Consider the following 24,366-nt stretch of genomic DNA (forward strand, 5'->3'; position numbering starts at 1 on the left):
CAAATAATACTAAACCTAGGCTCAACATTGTGAAGTGAGCAAACTGTGGGACCCAAGAAACAAATGAGAAAAAAAATATTCAATTCAAAGCACTGTTGCCTTTGTCTATATAGAAAGGTCAATTCAAGATGTTGATAACTGTAATACATACAGATTTCCAAACTGAATCCAGCTATATAGAAAAAGAATAATGCATCATGACCAGGTCAGTTTATCTCAAGAATGCAAAAAGTTTCAACAGAAAATCAACATAATTTGTCACATTAACAAAGGTGAAAAAAAGTAAAACAATTTAACAATCACTCAGGATTTTAAATGATTTTTAAAATCCTTCTTAAATTCAAAATGGAAGGAAATTTCCCTAAAGTGATAAAGCCTATCTTTACAAATCCTATAGGAAATATCATAATCGATGGTCAGGTATTGAAAGCTTTCCCTGAAGAAGTAGAAATAAGTCAAGGACAAAGGCCTTTTTACTGAAAGTCTTAGCCAATGCAACAAGGTGGAGGGGTGGAGAGAAGGTAAACAGTTGGAAACAAAACTCATTATTTGCAGATGATGTGACTGAGCACATTATGAATCTTTTATAACTGAAGTTAGCAAGGCTGCCAGACACCACAACAGTGTAGAAAGACTATCTCATTTCTGTATACTGGCAATAAATATTAAGTAAAAATTTTTAACGACTGTAATTGCAATACGATTAAAACAAACATGCCACATATCTAAGAATATGTGTTAAAAAAGATATGCAGTCTCACCACGAGAAATTATATAACATTACTGAGATAAAGTGAAGATCTGAATGAATGGAAGGATATGTTATGTCCGTGCGCTGGAAGACTCAATAATGCGAAGGTGTCAATTTACAAACTGTTCAAAGCAATTACAACCAAAATCTCAACAGGTGTGCCTGTGGCACCTGACAAACTGATCCCAAAGCTGGCACACTCCTGCAGAAGGAAGCGAGATTCCTCCACGGATGTCAAGACTTACTACAGAGCCACAGTAATTAAGGAAGTGTGGTCCTGGCCTAAGGCTATATATAACCCAGTGGGCTGAAACAAAGAACCCCAACTGACCCACCACATGTGGACCGGTCCACCTAGGACACAGGTGCGCTAGAGAAGAGTGGCAGCCTGTGGGGACGAGCACAGACGGCTGGCTATCCGTCCTGAAAACCTGACCCGAGACCCAGCCCCACACCACACACAAAACAGCAGAGCTCTCACAAGATACTAGAATAGCTTTATGATCCTGGCGGAGCGAGAGTCCTTGAGAACACAAAGCACTAGGCAGGAATGGAAGGGCCTTCTGCTCACCAAACTCCCATTCGGGAGTAACAGCCAAAGGACAAAGTGGGAGACACTTGTAGCACACGTCACTGACAAGGACGGGTATCCAGAGCACATACAAAATTCCCACAAATAACCCTATATTTAAAAATGTGTAGGGGCACCTGTGTGGCTCATTCGGTGAACCGTCACGACTCTTGATTTTGGCTCAGGTCATGATCAGGTCATGACGTCATGGTTTGTGAGCGCGAGCCCCACATACAGCTTTGTGCTGACAGTGCTCTCTCTCCCTCTCTCCTTGCCCCTGTCCTGCTCATGCTCTCTTTCTCAAGATAAATAAAGACAACATTTTTTTTAATGTGTAAAAGATTCAATAGTACTTAACAAAAGAGAAAATCCAAACGATTAAAAAAAAAAAATCCAGGAAAAGATCTGAACCTACTCAGTCTTCAGGAAAATGCAAATTAACACCAAAATGAAATATTACTACCATATTCTCATCAGGTTAGCTATAATAAGCCTGGCTGACAATGATGGGGAACAGGTGGGGCTAATACACTGATCAGGTAAACATAAACTGGGAAAGTCTGGCATTATCTGATAAATGTAAAGATACGCATAATCTCAGACCCAACACTTCCACTCTGAAGTACATACCCTACAAAAATGCATGCTTATGTACCAGGTGGCACACCCCAGAATGTTCCTAGCAGCACAGTTTGTGATAGCCAAATCTGGATATCACCCAAATGTCTAGCAACATTATAACCGACCGATATGCAGATTCTGATATATATTCGTTCCTTGACAGAGATCAATGTGCTGCAACTATACACAATAATATGGATGAATCTTCAGAGCATAATGGAAAAAGATTCTGCTTCCAAGTAGGAGAGAGTACTGGTGGCAGACCAGGGCTCCCACCTGAAAGAATTTAAAAACTGGATAAAATGCAGAAACCATCTGTTGGAGGCAGCAAAGTCAACTAAAGGAGTTAAGACTCCAGAGAGAAAACCCTTGGGGAGGCGAGCTGACTGTGCACAGCTGTTTCTTATAAAAGCTGGGTGTTTAGGGTTCTGGCACCCACAGGAGATGGAGTATCTCATGCCTCATGCCTGTGGATCACTGCCTCTGAGGCACGAAGAAAACAGCAGAGCTGCTGGCAGAGGCTGGGGGCCGTGAGAGCACAGCCGACCTCCCCCTAGAAGATCTACTGAGTCCTAGGACTGTGAACGACAGGAGGCTGAAAATCCATGCTGAGAACCTCTGAGAAGCAATGTGGGATTGTTAGTAGTACACGAGATAGAAGCCAGGGTTGGGGGACCCAGAGGAAAAGCACACAGGTGCTCAGACTTGACTGCAGTGACGAGCCACCACGGTACCTGCCAAGAGTAGAGAGGAAGGAACTTCTCTCAAGGAAGGCCACATCACCTGGAGCCTCACCAATTTTTTACACACAGTGTCTATCATTCAATCAAAAAGGTACTATGCATCCCAAAAGACAAGTTCCCCAGACTAAAACCAAGAGAAAGTACAGACAAGAGCAGCAGGCCTGGAGGTGACAGGACCCTGGAGCTTGCCGACAGAGTCATGGTAAGGAATGTATGGATTCTAGGAAATAAAGGAAAAGATAAAGACAATGCATGGAATGATAAAGAATTTTCCTAGAAAATTATAATAGGAATTAGAACACAGAAGTGAAAATTTTAAACTAAAAAGACAATATCTAAATTAAGAACTCATCAGGAATTTCACGATACAATAGAAATTTCAGAAACCAGAATTAAAGATTTTGAATTAAGGAAAATAAATCTCCAAACTGAAGTACAGATGACCCTTGAACAACACAGGTCAACTTACACGTGGGTTTTTTTGATAGAGTACAATACTGTGAATGTATTTTTTTCCCTTATGATTTTCCTTTTTTTTTTTTTTTTTTCATTTTTTTAAATGTCTATTTATGTTGACAGGGAGACAGAGACAGAGACAGTGCTATCAGGGGAGAGGCAGAGAGAGAAGGAAAGTGAGAAAGAATCCCAAGCGGGCTCCACACTGCCAGCGTAGAGCCCGATGTGGGGCTCAAACTCACATACTAAGAGATCATGACCTGAGGCAAAATCAAGAGTCGGATACTTAACCAACTGAGGCACCCAGGTGCCCCATGTTCCTTATGATTTTCTTAATAACATTTTCTTTTCTCTAACTTCCTTTATTGTAAGAATACAGTACATGAAACATATAAAAAATATGTGTTAATCGACTACCAATGTTATCGGTAAACCTTCTGGTCAACAGTAGACTAATAGTTAAGTAGTTAAGTTTTCAGAGAGTCAAAACTTATACTTGGGTTTTCAATTGTGCAGGAGCTCAGTGCCCTTAACCCCTGCATTGTTCAAGAGTCAACTAAATATATAGAAAAGAATGCAAAATATAAAAAAGAAAATGAAGGCCACACAGGATTCAAAAAAGGTATACGTGTAATCAAAGTCCGAGAAGGAGAGGAGAGAGAGACCAGAAAAATGAATTCAACAGGAGAAGGTGGTCAACAGCCACACCCCTCACAGCAGGCAATGAGCTCCTTCCTTAAAGAATTATAAACCAATCTCTAATGAACACAGATGCAAAGATCCTAAACAACATATTGGTTAAATCAAATCCAGACATTTGTTAAGAAGATATCATAGCCAAGTGGGATTTATTCTAGGAATGCAAGGGCTGCTTAACATTTGAAAATTAATGTAATTAATGTAACTCATCAAATTAAGTGGAGAGGAGAGAGAAACCATATGATCATCTTGACAGAGCAGAAAAAGTGTTTGATAAAGTTCAATGCCATCCATTATAAAAAAAAAAACAAAACCTTTTACTAAACTAGGAATTGAAGGGAACTTACTTAATCTGACAAAGAATTTCGACCACAAAACAAGTAAAAAAACTACAGCAAACATCATACTTCATGACCCAAAGCTTTCCACCGAAGATGGAGAAGGAGGCAAGAATGCCCACTATCCAACATCATACTGGCAGTTCTGGCTTGTGCAGTGAGGAGAGAAAGAGATAAAAGGTGTAAGTACTGGAAAGGTCCAAATAACACTGTCTTTGGCCATAGATGACATGATTTTGAACACAGGATATCCAAAAGATATATGGACAAATTACTAACAAACAAAAAAGAATGTTAATTTACAAGATCACTAGATACAAAATCACCACCTGAGGAAATCCATTGCACTTCTATATACAAGCAACAGTTTCTAACCATTCCATTCCATTCCACCAGGAATAAATCTAATGAAAGATGCTCAAGAGCGCTGGACTCGAAAGTATAAAACTTTACTGAGAGACATTAAAGAAGGCCTTGAAATAGGGGAGATACTCCACAGTCATGAACTGGAAGGTTCCGCAATTGTAATAACATCAGTTCTCTTCAACTTGAACTACAGAATCGATGCAGTGCCAATCAATATCCCAGCAGGAATTTTTCTGGAAATTGACAAACTGATTCTAAAGATGGCTTAGAAATACAACGGGCCGAGAATAGTCAGGAAAACCTTAAGAAACAATCACAGAGCCAAAGGACGTCGATACCAGACACGAGGACTCACACAGCTACAGCCGTTCAGGGAGCAGGAACAGAAAACAGCCTGTGCAAACGGCATGGAGAGCAGCAGCACGCCCACACATGTGTTTCCACCCGATACACGACAAGGCAGCCCTGCGGGGCCCTGGGCGAAGCACTGCCTCTTCAGTGAGTGGCAGTAGGTCAACCAGACCTTCATCGGGGAAGAAAACGACTCCAAGGTCACACCACACACCAACTAAATTGTACGTGAATCATGACACCCAAATACGAAGAGTAAAACAAGTTTTTAGAAGAAAAGGTAGGAGGATATCTTTGTGACCTTAGGTGTGGCAGACAGGACAAGGGGAAACAAATAGATAAATTAGATTAATTACATTAGGACTTCTCATTTATCTAAAGCCACCAATAAAAGTGTTAGAAGACAGTCCAAAGAGTGGAAGAAGACATCTGCAAAACAAATCTGACAAAAGACATGTATTTGAAACATACAAAGAAGAAAACGTTAGCAACCAAATAGAAAAATGAGCCAAAGATTTGGATAGTACATAAAAGAGAATATTCACATAGCCAATAAACATACAAAAAGCATCATTAGCCATCAGAGAAATGCAAATAAGTTAGCAATACAACTTGACAGGACAACACACCTCCAGGCAAGGCTAAAATGAAATACATAGACAATATCAAGTTGACAAGGATGGGGAGCAACTGAAAGTCCGCACAAACTGCCGGCTGGAGTGAAGGTCACTGCGGCCACGTTGGAAACCAGGTGACCGTGTGTCCTAAAGCTGCACAAGGCTCCTCGTATGTGTACACATTCCCAGCACAAATGCCTGCACATGTTTCACCAACCAGACGCACCTAAGAATGTTCATAACAGCACTATACACAATAGCCCCAGTGGAAACAGCGCGGGTGTCCCTCAACCGTGGAGTACGGGCATAGTGGTGGCATGTTCATACACTAAAATAACATCCATCAATGAGAAGAGCTACAGCTTCACACCACATCAGGGCTGAGTCTCGCATAATTCCACTGACATAAAACTGAGACACAAGCGAGGCAACGGTCACAGGCAGGTGACAGTTCCCGCCAGTGTGAGGATGCATGTGCTGGAAGGGACATGGGGGCTGGGGACCTGGAAATGCTCAGGAGCTGAGTGCTGGTTACAGGAGCATATCACTCCGTGAAAATGCATCAAGCCAGATGCTTATGATTTGTGTTACATAAAAACATAGTACAGAACCAAAAGATGCCAAACACAAAAATACATACTGTATGATTCCATTTATACAAAGTTCAAAATTAGACAAAACTAAATTCCATTGTTCAGAGATGCATATATAGATGTGAACCTCAACACCAGAGCAGTGGCTGGTCACCATCGGTCAGTGAGTAGTCCCCTCTGCTGGGAGCAAGGGGCAGTGGTCCAGGAGGGGCACCTGGAGTGACAGTTTTGACAGTGGTGTTGGTTTCTCAGGAATTGCTCTATCGTGTTCATGAAGCTGTATGTCTGTGCTGTATGACATGACACATGTAACATTTTTACAGCTAAGCCAGAGCCCAACTGCTTTCTGTTGACACTTGCCATAGGTAAGGGTGTAGATGGCCTTCCCAGCTGTGTCCAAGGCAGTCAGACAGGGGGCTTTGGGCTGTGTCGTGCCCCAGCGCTGCAAGGCAGCCAGCAGGGACGGTGGCCAGGCGGTCCCCACGGCCAGGGGCTCCCCTTTCAGCACTGCCGTCTGGCTTCCCTCGGGCTTTGGCTGATTTGGATCTGGTTGCTGCACTATAAGCAAAATCGAAATTTAATAATTAGCACTTCATAGAACCATCCACACATTCTGGTTTTAAGCATTCTCTCAAAAAAACAAAAACAAAAACAAAAAAACACCAGTTGTAACAAGATTTCAGTAATTTGTCCAGATTTCCTTATCATTATAATAGTCACAGGCCAACCGACCAAAGGACAGATGGAGATTCGTCCTGGACAATGATGGCCACTGGTGACTGTAACCCCCCAGGACAATCCCAGAATGGCAGCAGTGACATTGAGGCTTTCACGGGGTTGTGGCCAACCCTGACGACATCTGAGAAGCAGGCGCGGGTCCCACTTACAAAGGACAAAAGTGAGCAGAGTCGCATTTCAGTCTGCGCATGCAAACCACCCATCACCAGGTTGAAAGAGAAAATAAAGTAAAATCTCTTATGTTTCCAGTGGCTGTGTAGCCAACATTTGTCCACATGTAAGAAAGACTGCTCGGAACTGCATTTATACCACTGCACTCTGCATCTGTGTTATCTGATGACAAAGGGGAAAGCGATGCCCTAGAAGTTGTGTCTGACCCTCAGTGAGGAGACACCTGGTGGCGGCTGGCAGGGCAGACATTGCACAGCAGAGGCGAGGGGCAGAGGGGCAAGCTGGCCGTGCGCCCCGTGGCTCTTGACACATGAGCACACTTGCACCTTATACTAGGCTTTATTTCTGTCCCTTTTCTATAGGTTTATACTCCTTCCTATTTCTTGGTCATTTTCTTTTACAAATAAATCTATATTCTTTTTTCCTAAATGTATATCTCATTCATAAATGAGAGACTAAATTTCTGAAAACGGGCCAAAACTATGCCAAAAATACACTTTTAAATCATGGGAAGACAAGTATTTCAGAATTAAAGTTTAAACAAAAAATGAAATAATGGGGGCACCCAGCTGGGTCAGTCAGTAGAGCATGAAACTCTCAATCTCAGGGTTGAGTTCAAGCCCCATGTTGGGCATGGAGTCTACTTAAAAAAAAAAAAAAAAAAAAAAATTGAAATAACGTAAATAAAATGAAACCTTAGGAGTATTCTTGTAACCAAGTACTAAGCACTGGATCAGAGGCACAGAAAAATCTTAAGTCCCTTAACTATGAGCAATGTGTTTTTTCCCTGTTCAAATAAAGCCAGCAGTCACGTGTGCTGCTGAATTCACCATGACACACGCTGACCACAGGGGCTGGAAACAGAGGGAGGGTCATTTCGTTGTGTTGTAATGTCACAGTGTGACCTTGCATAACGCACATTTGCCCACAACCCTGGACATGACAGCCACCCCGTTCAGACACGAGAGTCAGCCCGAGATCTCTCACCTTCCAACAGCTCCTCAAAATCATCCACAAAGAACTCCTTCAGCGGAGGGCGCTTTGGCCTCTTCAGGGTATTGAGAAGCTGCTGGATTTTGGAGGACACTCTGCTGTTCACAGGGACACCTGCCAGGGGAAGAGGAGCAATGAGGCCAGAGGTCGCCATCCCTCCAGAGATAGGATGTGGAGACGGGGTCTAGTGACCAACTGCATGAACACACTGGAATTCATAAATCCAACCAAGCACTGGCCCCACCACGCAGCCACTTTGCAATTCATTAATTCATTCAACAAATATTTACTCAAGGCCTTCTGGGAGCTAGAACTTTTTTTAAGCTGGTGATTTTCAAAGTGGTCCAGGGACCCTTTCAGGGGTTCATGAGGCTACTGCCCTTCCCTCCCTCCTCACAGCACACAGCAAGTCTTCCAGAAGCCCCACATCATGTGAGCCACAGCCGACTGAATGGGGACAAGGCGCAGGGCCCAGGTGCCTCCATCATGCTGGCTGCGAGGGAGACTGGCTGCACTGGAGAACAGGCCCATTCTTCTCACCAAATCTCCATTGTAGAAATTCTTCCATAAATATGTGGTATTCATATGAAGATGTGATGAGCTTCCTAATGCTATTTTTGAATGGATTCATAAATATTTTTTAAATCTTTAGTTTTAACTTCTAATATGATAAATATCAGGAGATTTAAGCCACCCAAACTAAAAGTTCTCTGGTGTTCCTTAGTAATTATTAAGAAATGCTGTTCTGGGAGATGTAAAGCAGCAAAATGACAGATAAGAGTCTGTCCTCAGACAGCTCACCACCTGCTGGGTGAAAACAAGCAGAAATATATACACATGTAAGTGAACAAGAACAGTGGGCAGGTTGATAAGTGCTCTAAGGTTAACACAGCAGGTGATGGCCAAGGGCACCGGTCAACAGCACTGCCTGGGAGGACAGGTAAGCAGGGCCCCAAGCCTCAGACACACCCCGCTGTCCAAGGGCAAGCGCAGCAGCTGATGCCCCAACATCCTTCTACAGTATCCCCGTCCTCCAACCTGAAGCCAGCCAAGTTCTAGAACCAAGAACCGTACTTAGTCATTGCCTGTCTATTCTCCTTTGATCTGGAACGTTTCTTAGTCCTTTAAGACATTCACATTTCGAAAGAATCCGGTTCTTTTGTTTTACTGAGTAGAACATTCCTCATTTTGAGTTTGCTTGAGGTTTTCTCATGATTCAATCCAGGTGCTGCATTCCTGGCTGAAATACTACCCAAATATCATGTCCAGATTATCCTCACAGGGACAGATTTTCATCACCCAAAACGCTGTCTGGGTTCTACACTGATTGTCACTATTTTTTCTTCTGCAACTAATATGCAATGTGTGAGTAGGCACTCGAAGACCATACAAATATCCTAATCCTCATAGAATTTTCTCCCTGCATTTAACAGACATTGGATCATTCTTGCCAGAAGCAAGTTTTTACTGCAATGGTTGCAAAATTATTTTCCAACTTTAGCACCTCATTTAACTTTACCCATCAACACTCAGCATTCTGTCTGTTATCTATCTATCTATCTATCTATCTATCTATCTATCTATCTATCTATCGTCAGGAGTGACTCATGCACTGCTCAACTGCTCTAAAGCATATGGTTCTTAACTATTTTGATGTACAAATTGTCCCAGACTTGGCCAGTGGGATCCTATGTGAGTTGACCTGTGACATGCCCCCATCATTTTTTAGTTTTTTTAAATGTTTATTTATTTTTGAGAGACAGACAGACAGACAGACAGAGTGTGAGCGGGGGAGGGCCAGAGAGAGGGAGACACAGAATTGGAAGTAAGCTCCAGGCTCTGAGCTTGTCAGCACACAGCCTGACGTGGGGCTCTAACCATGAACCGTGAGAACATGACCTGAGCCGAAGCCGGACACCCAACCGACTGAGCCACCCTTGCCCCCATCATTTTTTAAAGCACTGCCTTACACCCTGTCATAAGATGCCTCAGAGTCATCTTATGCTACCATGCTCCAGCCCTGAATTAGCTCTTTCTCTCCGAAGCCCTCATTCTCCTGTGTGGGAAAGATGTTGAAGATCAAGATCTGGCCGCTAGGTGTGCTCATTGCCACCACAGCGTCTGTGCCACGTTTGGAACACAGAGCTAAAAAAGTACACTATGCATTCATAGTGTGTATTCATGGACACACGCGTGTATTCATGGACACTCGATGGCAATGTGCATGTGCACACAGAAAGCATAAATAGACACATATTTAAATCTCAGGAACAATGAATCCACACCAATACTTCCAATCCCAATCCACCCCACAGGTTCTTCTTGCCTTTCCCACTCATATTTGGACTTTCTTTCTTCCACAGTAGGAATCCTGGCTCCCAATAATATCAACACTTTTGCTCAATATTATCATGTATATAAAATAATTTCTAAGTTGCATAACCTATACTGCTACAAAAACAAACAAGCAAGAGTTCAAGATTTCGAGGCACCTGGGGGCTCAGTCTGTTGTGTCCGACTCTTGATTTTGGCTCAGGTTGTGATCTCACGGTTCGTGGGTTTGAGCCCCACATCAGGCTCTGTGCTGACAATATGGAGCCTGCTTGGGATTCTCTCTTTCCCTTTCTTTCTCTGCCCTCCTGTCTCTCTCTCTACCCCCCCTCTCTCAAAACTAAATAAATAAACTTAAAAAATTAAAACAAAAAACAAGATTTCTTTGCTGTTCACACCTAACTTTGTCCAAGACGGTGGGCGTATGGTCTGGTACTGTGTCACAGCTTACCTATTCTGCCTCTCTCTCTGTCACCCCCTTAAATGTGGCTATGATACTTCACAGGAATATGACTGGGTTTATTTCTACTTGCTTTCAGTTTAAGGGGTTTTCCCCTCTTCCTATACTTCAAGTTTATGGTTTGAATTTTTTATTACACTAACAAACTACTAAAAGTCAAAACTATATTAAGACAAACTCAAAACAATGTCACTGAACTTTCACTCACCCACCCATCCCACCTCTGGGGGCGACCAGCTTCATTGCTTTCTGGTCTGTCCTTCCTGCGCCCCTTCTACACACATACAGGCTTTGCTGTGTTCCCTTGTTGCTCACACAAAAGGTGGCATACTAGAACCACTCTTTTTTTCCTTTTGGCTTTTCCACTTAACATCTCCTGGAAAAACGCCTCATTCCAAGTCATAAAAAGCTTTCTCATTATTTCTGACAGCTGCATAGTACCCCACGATGTGAACATCCTAGGTTTATTCAACCAATTTGTGAGGCTTGGAGAGCTACATAGTTTCCAATACTGTGCAATTATAAGTACTGCTACAAAGAATTACTTTGTGCACATGGATTTCCTTAGTTTTGGAAATGTGTGTTCAGAGTAAATTCCTACATTGGCCCTGCTGGATCCAAATATATATATTTTACCAATTTCTATTCCAAAGAGGTTTAACTATTTTGCATTCCCACCAACAGTGTATTTCTGTAATTATAAAAAAGGCTGAACATGATGTTCAAGAGCTATTTTTAGATCTTATGAATTGGCTGTGCATATTTTTTGCCCATTTTCCTATACTAGGAGTTGGCAAACTTTTCTTAAAGAGCTAGATAGGAAACACTCTGGGCAGTGGGCACAGTCTTGGTTGCCATTACCCTACTCTGCAATTCTGGGGCAAAAGCAGCACAGATGACATGGGAATGGGTGGGCATGGCCATGTCCCAATAAAACTTTATGTGCAAAAGCAGAATGCCAGTATATGCCATAGTTTGCAGACTGGCAATTCATAGAATTTGGGGTCTTTTCCTCCTATTTTTAAGAGTCTGTTTGATATTAGAAACATCAGACCTTTACCTATCACACACACTGTAAATAGTTACTCCTAGTTTGTCAATTCTTCTTGTGACTCTCTATAGGGATATTTTCTTTTTTTTCTTTTTTTCTCTTTATGGGGATATTTTTGTTAAGAATTTTTTTTAGTTTCAGGCCGTCTGGGTGGCTCAGTTGGTTGTGCCTAACTCTTGATTTTGGCTCAGGTCATAATCTCATGGTTTGTGGGTTTGAGCCCTGTGTCGGGCTCTGTGCTGACAGCTCAGAACCTGAAGCCTGCTTGGGATTCTCCCTCTCTGTCCCTCGCCTGCTCATACATGTGCTCTCTCACTCAAAAAAAAAAAAAAAAAAGGCAAATCAAATCTGTAATACAGAAAAAATTATGCATGATAACCAAGTAGGGTTTATCCTGAGACTGTAACTTTGGTTTAACATTCAAAAATAAAATTAAATTTAGAAAGCCTTTACTTATAACCAGGTTGAAGAAAATTCAGCAATTTTTTTCCTTTTATTCTTCATTTCTTATGTTTAGATATCTGATTCTTTTTGAGTTTTGCCTTTTCAGTGGTGTGGGGAAAGAATCTAAGTTTAACTTTTCCCAACTAGCTTTCCAATGGCCCCGATAACATTTACTAAAAATACAATCTTTGCCACATTGAGGCGGTATAATATTATGTGAAGGCATACAGTGATGAGGTAAAGATGTATATTGTAAGTCACAGAGTAACCACTGGGGGAAAAAAAGGAGAGACAGAGAGAGAGAGAGAAAGAAAGAGAGGGAGAGAGAGAGAAAATAGAATATAAAATAGAATATAAACCAAAAGAAATCAGGAAAGGGAGTGAAATTAACAGATGTGTGAAACAGAAAATAGAGCAGGATCATAGATTTAAACCCAACCAAATAGCTCATTAAAACTGACTATAAATGGTCCAAAGACTCCAATGAAGTAAATGGCTACCTGCTAAAAGAAAGTATAAGAATGAATAAAATACTAATTATAAGAAATACATTTTAATTTAAAAGACCTAGGTAGGGTAAAAAGATAAAAAGATTTGTCGTGTAACTAATACTCATAAAATAGCTGAAGGCAACCATAATAATAACAAAGAAAATTTCAGAATAATAAATGTCACTAAGGATCATTTTGTAATGATAAAGCAGCCAATTCATCAAGACATAACAATTTTAAATACGTATGCACATAATAACAGAACTTCAAAATACACAAAACACAAAGTGACAGATCTAAAAGAACAGACAAATCCACAATTATAGTTGGAAATTCAATACCCCTCTCAGCAAAATATAGAAAAAGTATGCAGAAAATCAGTAAGGCTAGAGAAGACTCAAACTAAAGTATCAACCAACTGGATGTAATATTCATTCACAGAAAAGCCACCCAACAACATTATTTTCAAGTAGAACACTCACAGAAACAGACCATGTGCTAGGCCATTAAAAAGTTTCAAGGGGCGCCTGAATAGCTCAGTCAGTTAAGCATCCGACTTCAGCTCAGGTCACGATCTTGTGGTTCATGAGTTCGAGTCCCGCGTCAGGCTCTGACAGCTCAGAGCCTGGAGCCTGTTTCAGATTTTGTCTCCTTCTCTCTCTGCCCCTCCCCTGCTCATTCTCTCTCTCTCTCTCTCAAAAATAAATAAAACATTAAAAAAGTTTTAAAAATTTTCAATATATTTAGAAGGAGTTGAATTATATAGTATATATAAGAGAAATATACCTGCAATATTTGCAAATCTGTTGAAATTAAACAACATACTTCTAAATAAATCATGGGCCAAAATGGAAAGCATGAGAGAAAATAAAAAATATCTAGAATTGAATTTTTAAAAGGAAAAGAACATATCAAAATATGTGGGATACTAAAACAGCTCTTAGAAGGATATTTCAAGCTTTAAATACTTTCATTAGGAAACAAGAAAGGTCTAAATTCAATGATCTAAGTTTCTACCTCAAGGAATGAAAAAAGGGAAAGCAAAGTAAACTAAAAATAAGTAGAAAAAAGGAAGGAAAAAATACAAGATTAGAAATAAACACAATAGAAAAAAATAATTAAACCCGAACCAGTTCTTTGAAAGATAAATAAAATTCAATGAACTTTGTAGCTACAATGATCAAGATAAAAAGACAGAAAACACCAGGGCGTCTGTCTGGCTCAGTTGGTAGAGCATGCTACTTTCAATCTCAAGGTCATGAGTTCAAACTCTACAATGGGCATGGGGCCTACTTAAAAAAGAGAAAGAGAGAGAAAAGACACTAATTACTACTACCAGAAATAAAAGAGGGGATAGCACCACCAATTCATGGACATCAGAGGATAATAAAGGAATATCATGAATGAATTATGCCTAAATTAGAAAGTACAGATGAAATGAACAAATTCTTTCAAAGACACAAAACTGACTCAAGAATAGAAAAATTCACGTTCTCTGATTAGAAAGCAGAAGAGGAAGGAACATTTCTCAATCCATTTTGAGATGAGCATTATCCTGATACCAAGAGCAGACAAAGATATTACAAGAAAAAATAAAACCAAAACTATAGGCTACTATGTATCTTGAACACAGACACAAAATCCTTAAAAACAAATATTAGCAAATCAGGGTGTCTGGGTGGCTTGGTCGGTTAAACGTATGACTCTTGATTTTGGCTCAGGTCATGATCTCACAGTTTATGAGACTGAGCCTCGCATTGGGCTCTGCACTGGCAGCATGGAGCCTGCTTGGATTCTCTCTCTTTCTCTGTCCCTCCCCCACTCACACACATGCTCTTTCACTCAAAAAAAAAAAAAAAAATTTTTAAAAATGTTAGCAAATCAAATCCTGAATATAGAAAAAATATGCATGATAACCAAGTAGGGTTTATCCTGAGAATATAACTTTGGTTTAACATTCAAAAATCAATGAAATTTACTACATTAATGAAATTTACTACAAACTACAAAAGAAAAACCACACGAGTTTAATAGATGAAAATAAAATCATTTAACTAAAGCCATGATAAAAATTTTCACGAAATCAGGAAAAAAGGGGAGCTTCCTAATGAAGAGCACCCACAGCTAACATCATAATTCAAACATGAAAAAGTGGATGCCTTCCCCCCACAGTTGGAAACAAGGCAAGTCACATCCACTTTCAACATCTCTTATTGACACAACTGGAAATCTTACACACATTGCAATATAGCCAGAAAAATAAATGTTCCTAAAGACAAAAAGTTTGCAAAGAAAAGTAAAAATCTATTCATAGACAAAATGGTCAAACATATAGAATCTTAAGGAATCTACCAAAAAAATTACTGGAACTAATAAAAGGACAACATACAAAAACCAAATGCATTTCTATAGACTAGTAATAAACAACTGAAAAAAATTTAAAATACTATTTATAATAGTGTCCAAAATACTATTTGGGAATAATCTTAACAAAATAGGTACAATACCTGTATAATGAAGGCTACAAAACAATGCTGGAAAAGTTTTTAAGAGCCAAATAAATGGAGAGATATACTGTGTTTATCAACTGAAATATATACTATTAAGATTCCAATTCTCTCTGAATTGGTCTACGGTCAGTAAAATATCAGTCAAAATCCTTCAGGAATTTTGGTAGAAACAAACAAACAGATTTAAAAATATATGTTCAAATGCAAAGGAGCTGAAATAGCCAAAGCAAATTTTAAAATGAAAAGCAGAGTTTGAAGACAAACTGCATGATATCAAGCTTTGTTATAAAAGCACAGTAACCATGATGGTGTGGTACTGGCATAAGGATGGACAAACACAGCCACAGGGCAGGAAAGACAGCCAGGAACAGATCTCTCTCAGATATGGTCTACCGATTCTCATTAAAGACGCAAAGGAGCTCAGTGGGGAAAGACTGGGCTTTAGAACAAACAAGGCCAGAACACTGGACACCCACATGCAAACACGGGAACTCTGACTCATACCTTGTACTTAGACTAAAAGTAACTCAAAATGGATCATAGATCTACATGTAAAACCTAAAGCTATAAAATTCTAGGAGAAAACATAGAAAACCTTTATGACTTTGGGTTAGGAAAATATATCTTAGATATGACATAAAAGTAGGATCTATAAAAGAAAACACAGGTAAACTGGACTTCATAAAAATTAGTAACTTCTCTTTGAGAGTCACTGTTAAGAGAATGAAAAAAAAAAAAAAAAAAGCCATAGGCTGCGAGAAAATCCAAAGTATATACCTGATAAAGAATTTGAATCCAGGGGCGCCTGGGTGGCGCAGTCGGTTAAGCGTCCAACTTCAGCCAGGTCACGATCTCGCGGTCCGTGAGTTCGAGCCCCGCGTCAGGCTCTGGGCTGATGGCTCAGAGTCTGGAGCCTGTTTCCGATTCTGTGTCTCCCTCTCTCTCTGCCCCTCCCCCGTTCATGCTCTGTCTCTCTCTGTCCCAAAAATAAATAAATGTTGAAAAAAAAAATTTAAAAAAAAAAAAACAAAAAACTTGAATCCAGAACATATAAAGAATTCTCGAAACTTACTAAGAAAACATCACATTAAAAAAAATAAGCAAAAGATCTGAACAGACGCTTCTAAAAAGACACACAGATGGCAAACAAACACATGAAGAGATGCCCCACTTCCTTAGTGTTTAGGGAGATGCTAATGAACACTACAAGCAGACACCTCCACACACCTGGAAGGGTGGTTAAGATTAACAAGCCAAGAATCCCAGGGGCAGGCAAAGATGTAGCGGAGCCAGACATCTCATCGCCCGTGATGGGAATGTGAAATGGTACACCCACTTTGGAAATCCGTTTGGCAATTTCTTAGAAAGTTAAGCATATGATCCAGTCATTCTATTCCTAAGTATTGACCCAAAACAAATGAAAGCATACTTCTACACAAAAACTTGTATAAGAATATTCATAGCAGCTTTATTTGTAATAGCCAGAAACTGGAGGCAACCCAAATATCCATCAACAGGTGGACAGATAAAGTGTGGTACATCCGTGAAATGAAACACTACTTATCAGTAAAAGGAACGAACTACTGAAACATCCAAGAACATGAATGAATCTCAAAATACTTATGTAGAGTAGCAGAAGCCACATAACAAAGAGTAAAAACTGCATGATTCTATTTCTGTAAAATTCCAGAAAATGCAAATTAATTTATAGTGTCAGAAAATAAATCAGTGTTGCCTAAAGCATGGGGGAAGCCAAAATGGGTAGAAGGGAGGTATTACAAAGGGACACAAGGAAACTTTTAGGAATGCTGGGTGTATGTGTTCACTATCTTGATCACAAGAATGGTTTCACAGGTATACATACATCTTAAAACACAAAACTAGGGATGCCTGGGTGGCTCAGTCGATTAAGCGTCCAACTCTTGATCCCAGTACAGGTCATGATCACGATTTGTGAGTCTGAGCCCCATGTTGGGCTCTGCACTGACAGCCTGGAGTCTACTTGGGATTCTCTCTCTCCCTCTCTCTCTGCCCCTTCCCCACCTCGTTCTCTCTCTCCCTCTGTCTCTCTCTCCCCCCACTCGAAATAAATAAACTTAAAAAAATTTTTTTAACAGTAAAACTTATAAAATTGCATGCTTCAAATATGTGCAGTTGATCACATGTCAGTTATAACTCAACTAAGCTCTTGAACTTTTAAAAAATATAATCAAATAAAAAAAATCTACGTAACCAATAGCCGGCTTCATGTTGACTCAGTATTTTCCTGTTGCATCTGGATAAGGAGGTAAAAGACCTTGACAAAATTTGATCTGCCACTTAGGAGTATCCAAACACACATTAAAGCCTTAGATCTAAGATCATCTGAAGTTTCCTGCAATTCAAATCTGATACATTGGGGAAAAAAAAACCTTCACATGATTTGGATAAAAGACACTGGAAACTATTTCAAAAGGAAATGGTATAAATGAGGACACTGTGAAGATCAAGGCCTTTCCGGCCTGCACGTCTGAAACCCTGACTGCTGCTGTGCCCATTTCTCAGACTGTGCACACAGGGGGCACAGGCACTGGTGTGTCAGGGGCAGGGTGCTCTCACACTAAGGCCACACGGAGTCCAACAAAGAGGCTGCCCACGGTCTCTCGTTTTCCTCCTGTTTTATAGACCCAAACTCCTTGTGGATCCAGTTTAAACGTGGAGGTTTTCTCCTCCCTACTCTTCTTCCCTCTCTGCCCAATTCCAGGGACTCACGACTATTTCTCCCCATGATGCTCCCTGTAATCACAGCCACCACACACACTGGCCTCAGTTCGCACGTGCTGAAGGACTGTAACTAGTGGCTGGCTCAAGCTTGCTTAAGCAAATTCACTAAAGCGAGGCTCACTCCCTGAAGAGAAAGACTGTGCTCTGCTGTCCACAGGAGAAAGAGAGGCGTGCTCACCACCCGCAGTTTCCAGGACGCTGCCGGTGTAGCCCCGAGGAACGCCTCTCACAGAAGCCAGCTGCGGACGCTCACAGTGCGGAAGCTCCACAAGACCCGTGGTGACATCAGGAGGGGCAGAGTGCAGATCTGCTTTGGAAAAACAAACCCCAAATAAAAGTGGCTATTGATTCGAAAGTGTATTGAGTTGCTCTTTAAACCGCAGTGAACTAAAGCTTCACTAGCTGAGCTCAAGGCAAGGAATGTGGTATTCTGATTAATTTTGTTTTTTTCTGGTTGACTAAGACAAAACGGGACCCTGTGAACTCTGAGCTCCCAGACGTGGCCCATGGAAGGCTGTGTCACGTGGGCTGCTGGGTTCTCAAAGGGATCACGGCCAGAACCCCCGACGACAGTGCTCTGACAGGGCAGGTGAGACTGCCTTTCACAGGACTGAGTTAGTTAGAAATTTCAGTGAAGCAGAAACACATTTCAAATCAATTGTCATTGGATCATTTTTGTTGTATTATGAAAAAAATAGCCAGGTTCCAAAAACTATCCCCAACTCCCCCAAAAAGTATGTTGGATGCCACAAAGACACAAGACCTTTACAGGCTCCAAAGAATAAGCCTACGAAGATAAAAATTATCCCCTGCCAGATCAACACATCTCACTATTAGGAGACTTCAGTCAAGTTCTCAGAGCAGAAGGTGTTAACATCATGGTTAAAGACAAAGGACATTAAACTGCAGAAATGTTTAAAATCACTCCTTCTATTGTCTGAACGCACATTTTGGGGTTAAGTCTTTATCATATGGCACATGTATCTGTCGGAACACTGGCTGACTACGGGCTGCTGAGGCATGAGCGTGAGTGTGGCACCCGCGCTAGGGCCATCGGGACAGACACGCGGTCCATTTGGGCTTGTAACGCGTGCTCCTGCGACCGCAGGCCCCACTCTGGTGCTTCTGACGTCTCAATTCCTACCGCTTACCTATCACTTCATTTCCCAGGCAGAATGCAAACTAAAATCTTTTTTTAAATATATAGAAAGATGAAATTATATGGAAACAAAACCCAAACTCACTATTTACACAGCAGAAAACACCATTTGGAAAAATCTAATTTAATGACAGAGTTGTCACAACCCTTGAAAAAGCATGATGTTGATGAAATTAGCATTTTAAAGTTTGCCTATCACAAAGTTCTTTCCATGTAGAAAGAAATTTCCCTACCCTTCCATGTCTAGCAAAAAGAATAAATGATTCTAACAATATTCATGAAGAAAGGCATTAATGGTAATCTCAACTACACAGCAGTTGTAAAATCGCTACATAAAAATAAACAAACATTCCAAATAAAAATCAACTACTATAGAGGCGCCTGGGTGACTCAGTCGGCTGAGCGTCGGACTTCGGCTCAGTTCACCATCTCACGGCCTGTGTGAGTTCGAGCCCCGCGTCAGGCTCTGTGCGGACAGCTCAGAGCCTGGAGCCTGCTTCAGATTCTGTGTCTCCCTCTCTCTCTGCCCCTCCCCTGCTCGTGCTCTGTCTCTCTCTCTCTCTCTCAAAAATAAACATTAACAAAATTTTTTTTAAATGAACTACTACAACTGGAAATACTACTTCTAAATATAGGTATTTATAGCTGTGCCCCAATGTTTTATGGATTTGACTTCCTTACTCTAAAATTGAAGATGATATATTTTTACAAATTACCTTAACCTAATATATTGTCCCTCAAATTTTTTTTACCTAATACATTCTTCTTCTTTTTGTATCACTTTCCTTAGCACAACTGAAGAATTCTCCAGTGCTAAAAACTAAAAGGATGATTTTTGTAATAAGGAGAGGGAAGGTAAGTATTTTCAGATCTAGGGACTCAAGTCAACTATATCCAGTGAACATTTAGCATATGAAGGCTATAATCCGCAGTTAAGATTTTTTAAATTTATAAGAATTGATCACATAATGTACATGAGAGGCCATGTGAATGGGATGGGAGAAAAGAGGGTCGCAGCCACACCTGCCGAAGCCAGGGGTCCTCCATCCACAGCCGTAACACATCTCCGCAGAAACCTTCACACCTGGGCCTTTCACAGAACACACACTCCTTACAGCTGAGTGCTTTGTTAAAAGACCCCACACAACCGCGGGGAAGTCAAGGGCTGCCCAGCTACACACTGTGAACTGTGGCCAGTTTCTCATGCTAGATACGCTTTTATCTCCAACCCACCAGGAAGCAGGGTTTCCAACAGCTCGGCAATGGCTAATACAGTTTTACCTTCCTACACCATCTCACGGAGAACAGAGACCAGGTAGCAGAAATAAGATGAAAGAACATTCAAAAACTACTGTTTTTCTCACATTGGAGATATCTGTGTATTTCCAGTAAGTCAAAGCACTGTGATAGAGAAGAAAACGTATCCGTGCGAAAGCTGTTTTATAAGCTATCCCCTGAAAACACTGCCTGAGCAGTGAGCACTAGGCCTCCACAGGGCATCTAGCAGAGCTGTAGGAACAGCCGGGCCGGCTGTTTCCCAAAGGGGCCTTTTCTGGAGCTCCAGCTGCCACCCAGCGACCTCAGCAGCCGCCTCCCTGTGTGCTGGAAGCAGGATGAGGTGTCGTGGGTTCTCATGGAAGGCTACGTCACGGTTATAAGACACAAGCTCAACAGAAATGTGCAGGTTTCCTGCACTGATGCAACAGATAAAAAGTGAAGAGCGTCGGGGATGTGTCCACAGATGATGCTGAGATGCCATCCAATTTACTCCCAGCCCAGCCCAATGACCAAGACTTCACACCAAGGCAGCTCAGGCTCTGAGCCCACACCTGCTGGAAGGGGAGGGGGGTGGTTGTTCAGCTTACAGGACCCCACCGACAACAGCAGCCAATCACGGGTGCATGGCTGCTGCACCATTCCAGTTTTAGCAGAACAGCTAACAGCAGAGAAAATGAATAGGAATCAAGAAAACTTTTTATCAGCCCTGGCTTCACCGCTAGGCCAGCTGTGTGAGCCCAGGCAAGTTACAATCTTTCTGTCTTCCTTCCATATCTACAGAAGAGGGGGGCTGAGAAGGGTTGAGAAGTTAACTGCGACAATACTGACGGCACCACGTGAGGAGTATGCTGTTGTTAAGGTATGAGCTGTGCATGCCAGCTCACATCCGACCAACCATGCTAATGTTGTTGTCTAGAAAACAGGGTTTCAAATGAGGAAAGGTCTGCAATTGTTCCTTTCTAAGATTTATGTAATTGAAAGACTTGGATGACTTAGAAAAGATCTACATATCTGTATGATTTAGCTTTGCCTGACCTCTCTTTTCAGGTTGAGGGGCTAACTTGGTATGTGGAGGAAGAAAGGCCAGACCATGATCGCAGCCCCAGGCCCCTGTCCCAGAGGCAACTGACAGCTCCACAGCTGTGCACACAAGGCAAAGAGCAAAGGCAGAGACAAGGTAGTGGCAGGGGGCTAAGGGTGGCTACCAGGAACAAGTATAAGGACCATCCACCCTACACCTGACAAAAGGTGGAGACACGACGTCAAGGAACACCACCACCTCTGGGACCTGTGGGGAAGCCAACGCACCACAGGGTCTGGGATCACCAAACCACAGAAGCATCAAGAACGACTTTTGTTACCAAAAAGACATTTCCAGATGGAAAAGAGAAGGTGGGTCTTGATGGGCGCAGGGGCACCCCTGTCCTGGAGGGGCCGCGGCAGCTCGTTACTGACCTATGTGGGCGTGGGCCACGGGGCCTGTGAGCGTGGCGGCGGCGGCACTGGGAGCAGCGGCGGGTCTCCCTCCCGGGTGAGATGAGGTGGAGGATGCAGAGGATGAGGTGGACGAGCCCTGAATGACCCGGTCGAGCCAGGGCTCGACGTTGGAATGGCTCTGGAGCGGAGTGGAGGTAAGTCGCCCGGGTCGCCGTAAAGAGCCCTCATCTTCTGAGGCAGATGACGTGTCTGTGGTTAAAATAATGACGACAGGCATAATGTAGGGATGAGTCGGGGAGGGGGGTGGAGTCCCCACACTGGCACCTGAGTCTCCCAGGCCAGCACGTGGCAAGCTCCGCTATGCCCTGCACCTGCACCGCTATGCCCTGCCTGGCCAAGGGGTCATCTCAGCCCTCGTTTGCCCGACTGTAAGATCCAAGGAGCCCTACCTGGGAAACTGGTTTCTCGACCCCAGCTTCCCCAAGAGGACTGTCCGGGGGCACCGCACGCTGGGAGTGGCTTCAGCTCATTCCTTGGTGGGGTCCCAAATATCAAAGAAGACCCCAAGTGTCGAGTGCCCATCTGAGTGAACACCCCACACAACCTTCACACATGGCCCAGGTCAGTGCAGTGGTGATGGGGCCTCACTCCGTCCAACTGCACCCTCTTAGGGGCAGCAACAATGAGCTCTGGAAAGAATTCCTTCCCCAACACACCTGCTTCACTCAATAAAACTAACTGCTCATAAAGGTTCTATCAAGTCACCTCGGCTGTGCATTTTATTATGGTTATGCAACTATTAAAAAGTTTTTTAAAATTGGCTATTATGTATAATTATATTTGGTAGAAACATGTGACAGCTATTTCTACAATTTTTTTTCAACAATATGAACTTTTTCTTTTCTGTAGAAAGGAAGTGTTACCAAAACCACTAAATTATCCTATATCTCTGGTGTGTTTGGTTTTCACCATGTCATCAAACCAAAAACTCGTGTTGTCAGTTTCACGACTTAAATAACAACAGAGGTGGCAGAAGGCGCCACACAACTGCCCACACCTGGTGCAGTTTAGCAACACTGCTGCTGAAGAGAAACTCCAGGTGAAAGTTTTCATTTCTAATGGTAATGACAACAAAACAATAATAGAAGAAATGTTTTAAATCCTCCGAATTGTCCTATACTCTCCCATTTAAGGCCTGGTAATGATATAGTAAATAATCATTAATAAGATGAAAATAATTTTACAATTCTTAAATCAGGGAACTTTAGTATTCTAGTAAGTGTTTATTTTAGGTTCCCCTCTTTACTTAAAGGCACAAATAGCATCTTAGTAAAAGAATTAAAATACACCCAAAAGTCCTAAAGAAAACAAGTACCGATTTGGGTACAAGCCATACTGTGTAGACCACAGATTTTCAGTAAGGAATGTTGCACATATGCAAACGTTTTTAATCTCCAGTTTTTCCAAATCTTTACTGCATACAGGTCAGGAGGATACTCCAACTCAAGGGGAAAGGAAGGTGATGACACCAGGGCTGTGTCACATCTACAGAAGCCATTCCCAACACAGTCTATCAATACCTGGAGGTGTGTACGTCTCCACCGACGAGTGGACAAGAACCGAACGTCTTTTTGAAGGCATAGGCATCTTCCTCTCCTTGTATTTGGCCAAAGCTGCTTGCACCGCTTCAGTGTGAACATCTATGTAAAAACAAGAGCAGTAAAGACACTTTCTACAAGATTGCTTATGAAGTGACAAAATTAAGCTTCATATTCTTATTTGTTTTCACTGAGTGTGAAAGAGACACCTAAGCCTGGCCTATGACATCAGTCCTAGATTCCTTTAAATGTTCCTTTACTTGTAGATTTGGACCCACATAAATATTTTTGTAGTTATAAATCAAAACTATATAAAAAAAGAAACGCCCTAATTAAAAACACAATGAAACAAACCTAAACGCGTCTCCAGTTGTTGGCCTCAACTATTACAAGGGACTTCAAAGCAGTTAGACTGTTTAGCCTGTTCCTCTAGAGCTAGCTACTAAGCAGCAACACATGAGAAATAACAAAACTCCTTCCGCAATCACACTGTGAGGCTACTGGCCCTGGGAACCAAGACACTCATGAGGAAGAAGATCCAAACACAGAAGCAGTGAGGTAGTTCTGCAGTCGTGAATCTGAATGGAAATGTGGCGTTTTGTCTTTAACGATAATGCTGCAGACTGTCCAATAAAAATGTCTAGAAACAGTGCCAGCCCATTAGCAATGAGTAACCCTTGCCCCCAGAACGTGGCCTTCAAATACCATGTTCCCTCAAGGACGCTGAGACACGGCAGAGTGTAGGGCAGGGGCAGGAAATGCACAGATGAGCCTGAAGCATCTTGTTGCAACAGCCAGTGGGGACTTGGTCAAATAGCTCAGGTGGCCATGGAGCC

At 41.9% G+C, this 24,366-nt stretch overlaps 1 protein-coding gene across 9 annotated transcripts in view; it reads right to left on the reverse strand.

The window, feature by feature from the left end:
* The window catches only part of DIP2A (disco interacting protein 2 homolog A), a 117,594-nt gene that overhangs the window by 48,816 nt on the left and 44,412 nt on the right, over positions 1-24,366 (reverse strand). For 4 of the 9 annotated variants that reach the window (XM_027041337.2, XM_027041334.2, XM_027041342.2 and 1 more), the window contains 5 exons: positions 23,513-23,632; positions 21,951-22,181; positions 18,237-18,368; positions 8,003-8,122; positions 6,467-6,664 (listed from right to left, as the gene is read on the reverse strand). In XM_027041337.2, coding sequence (XP_026897138.1) covers positions 6,467-6,664; positions 8,003-8,122; positions 18,237-18,368; positions 21,951-22,181; positions 23,513-23,632 — 801 coding nt within the window. The remainder of the gene's footprint in view (positions 1-6,466; positions 6,665-8,002; positions 8,123-18,236; positions 18,369-21,950; positions 22,182-23,512; positions 23,633-24,366) is intronic. The other 5 variants (XM_027041338.2, XM_027041335.2, XM_027041340.2 and 2 more) reach the window with 3 other exon arrangements.

This window comes from Acinonyx jubatus, chromosome C2 (assembly GCF_027475565.1).
Source record: "Acinonyx jubatus isolate Ajub_Pintada_27869175 chromosome C2, VMU_Ajub_asm_v1.0, whole genome shotgun sequence".
Lineage (NCBI taxonomy): Eukaryota > Metazoa > Chordata > Mammalia > Carnivora > Felidae > Acinonyx > Acinonyx jubatus.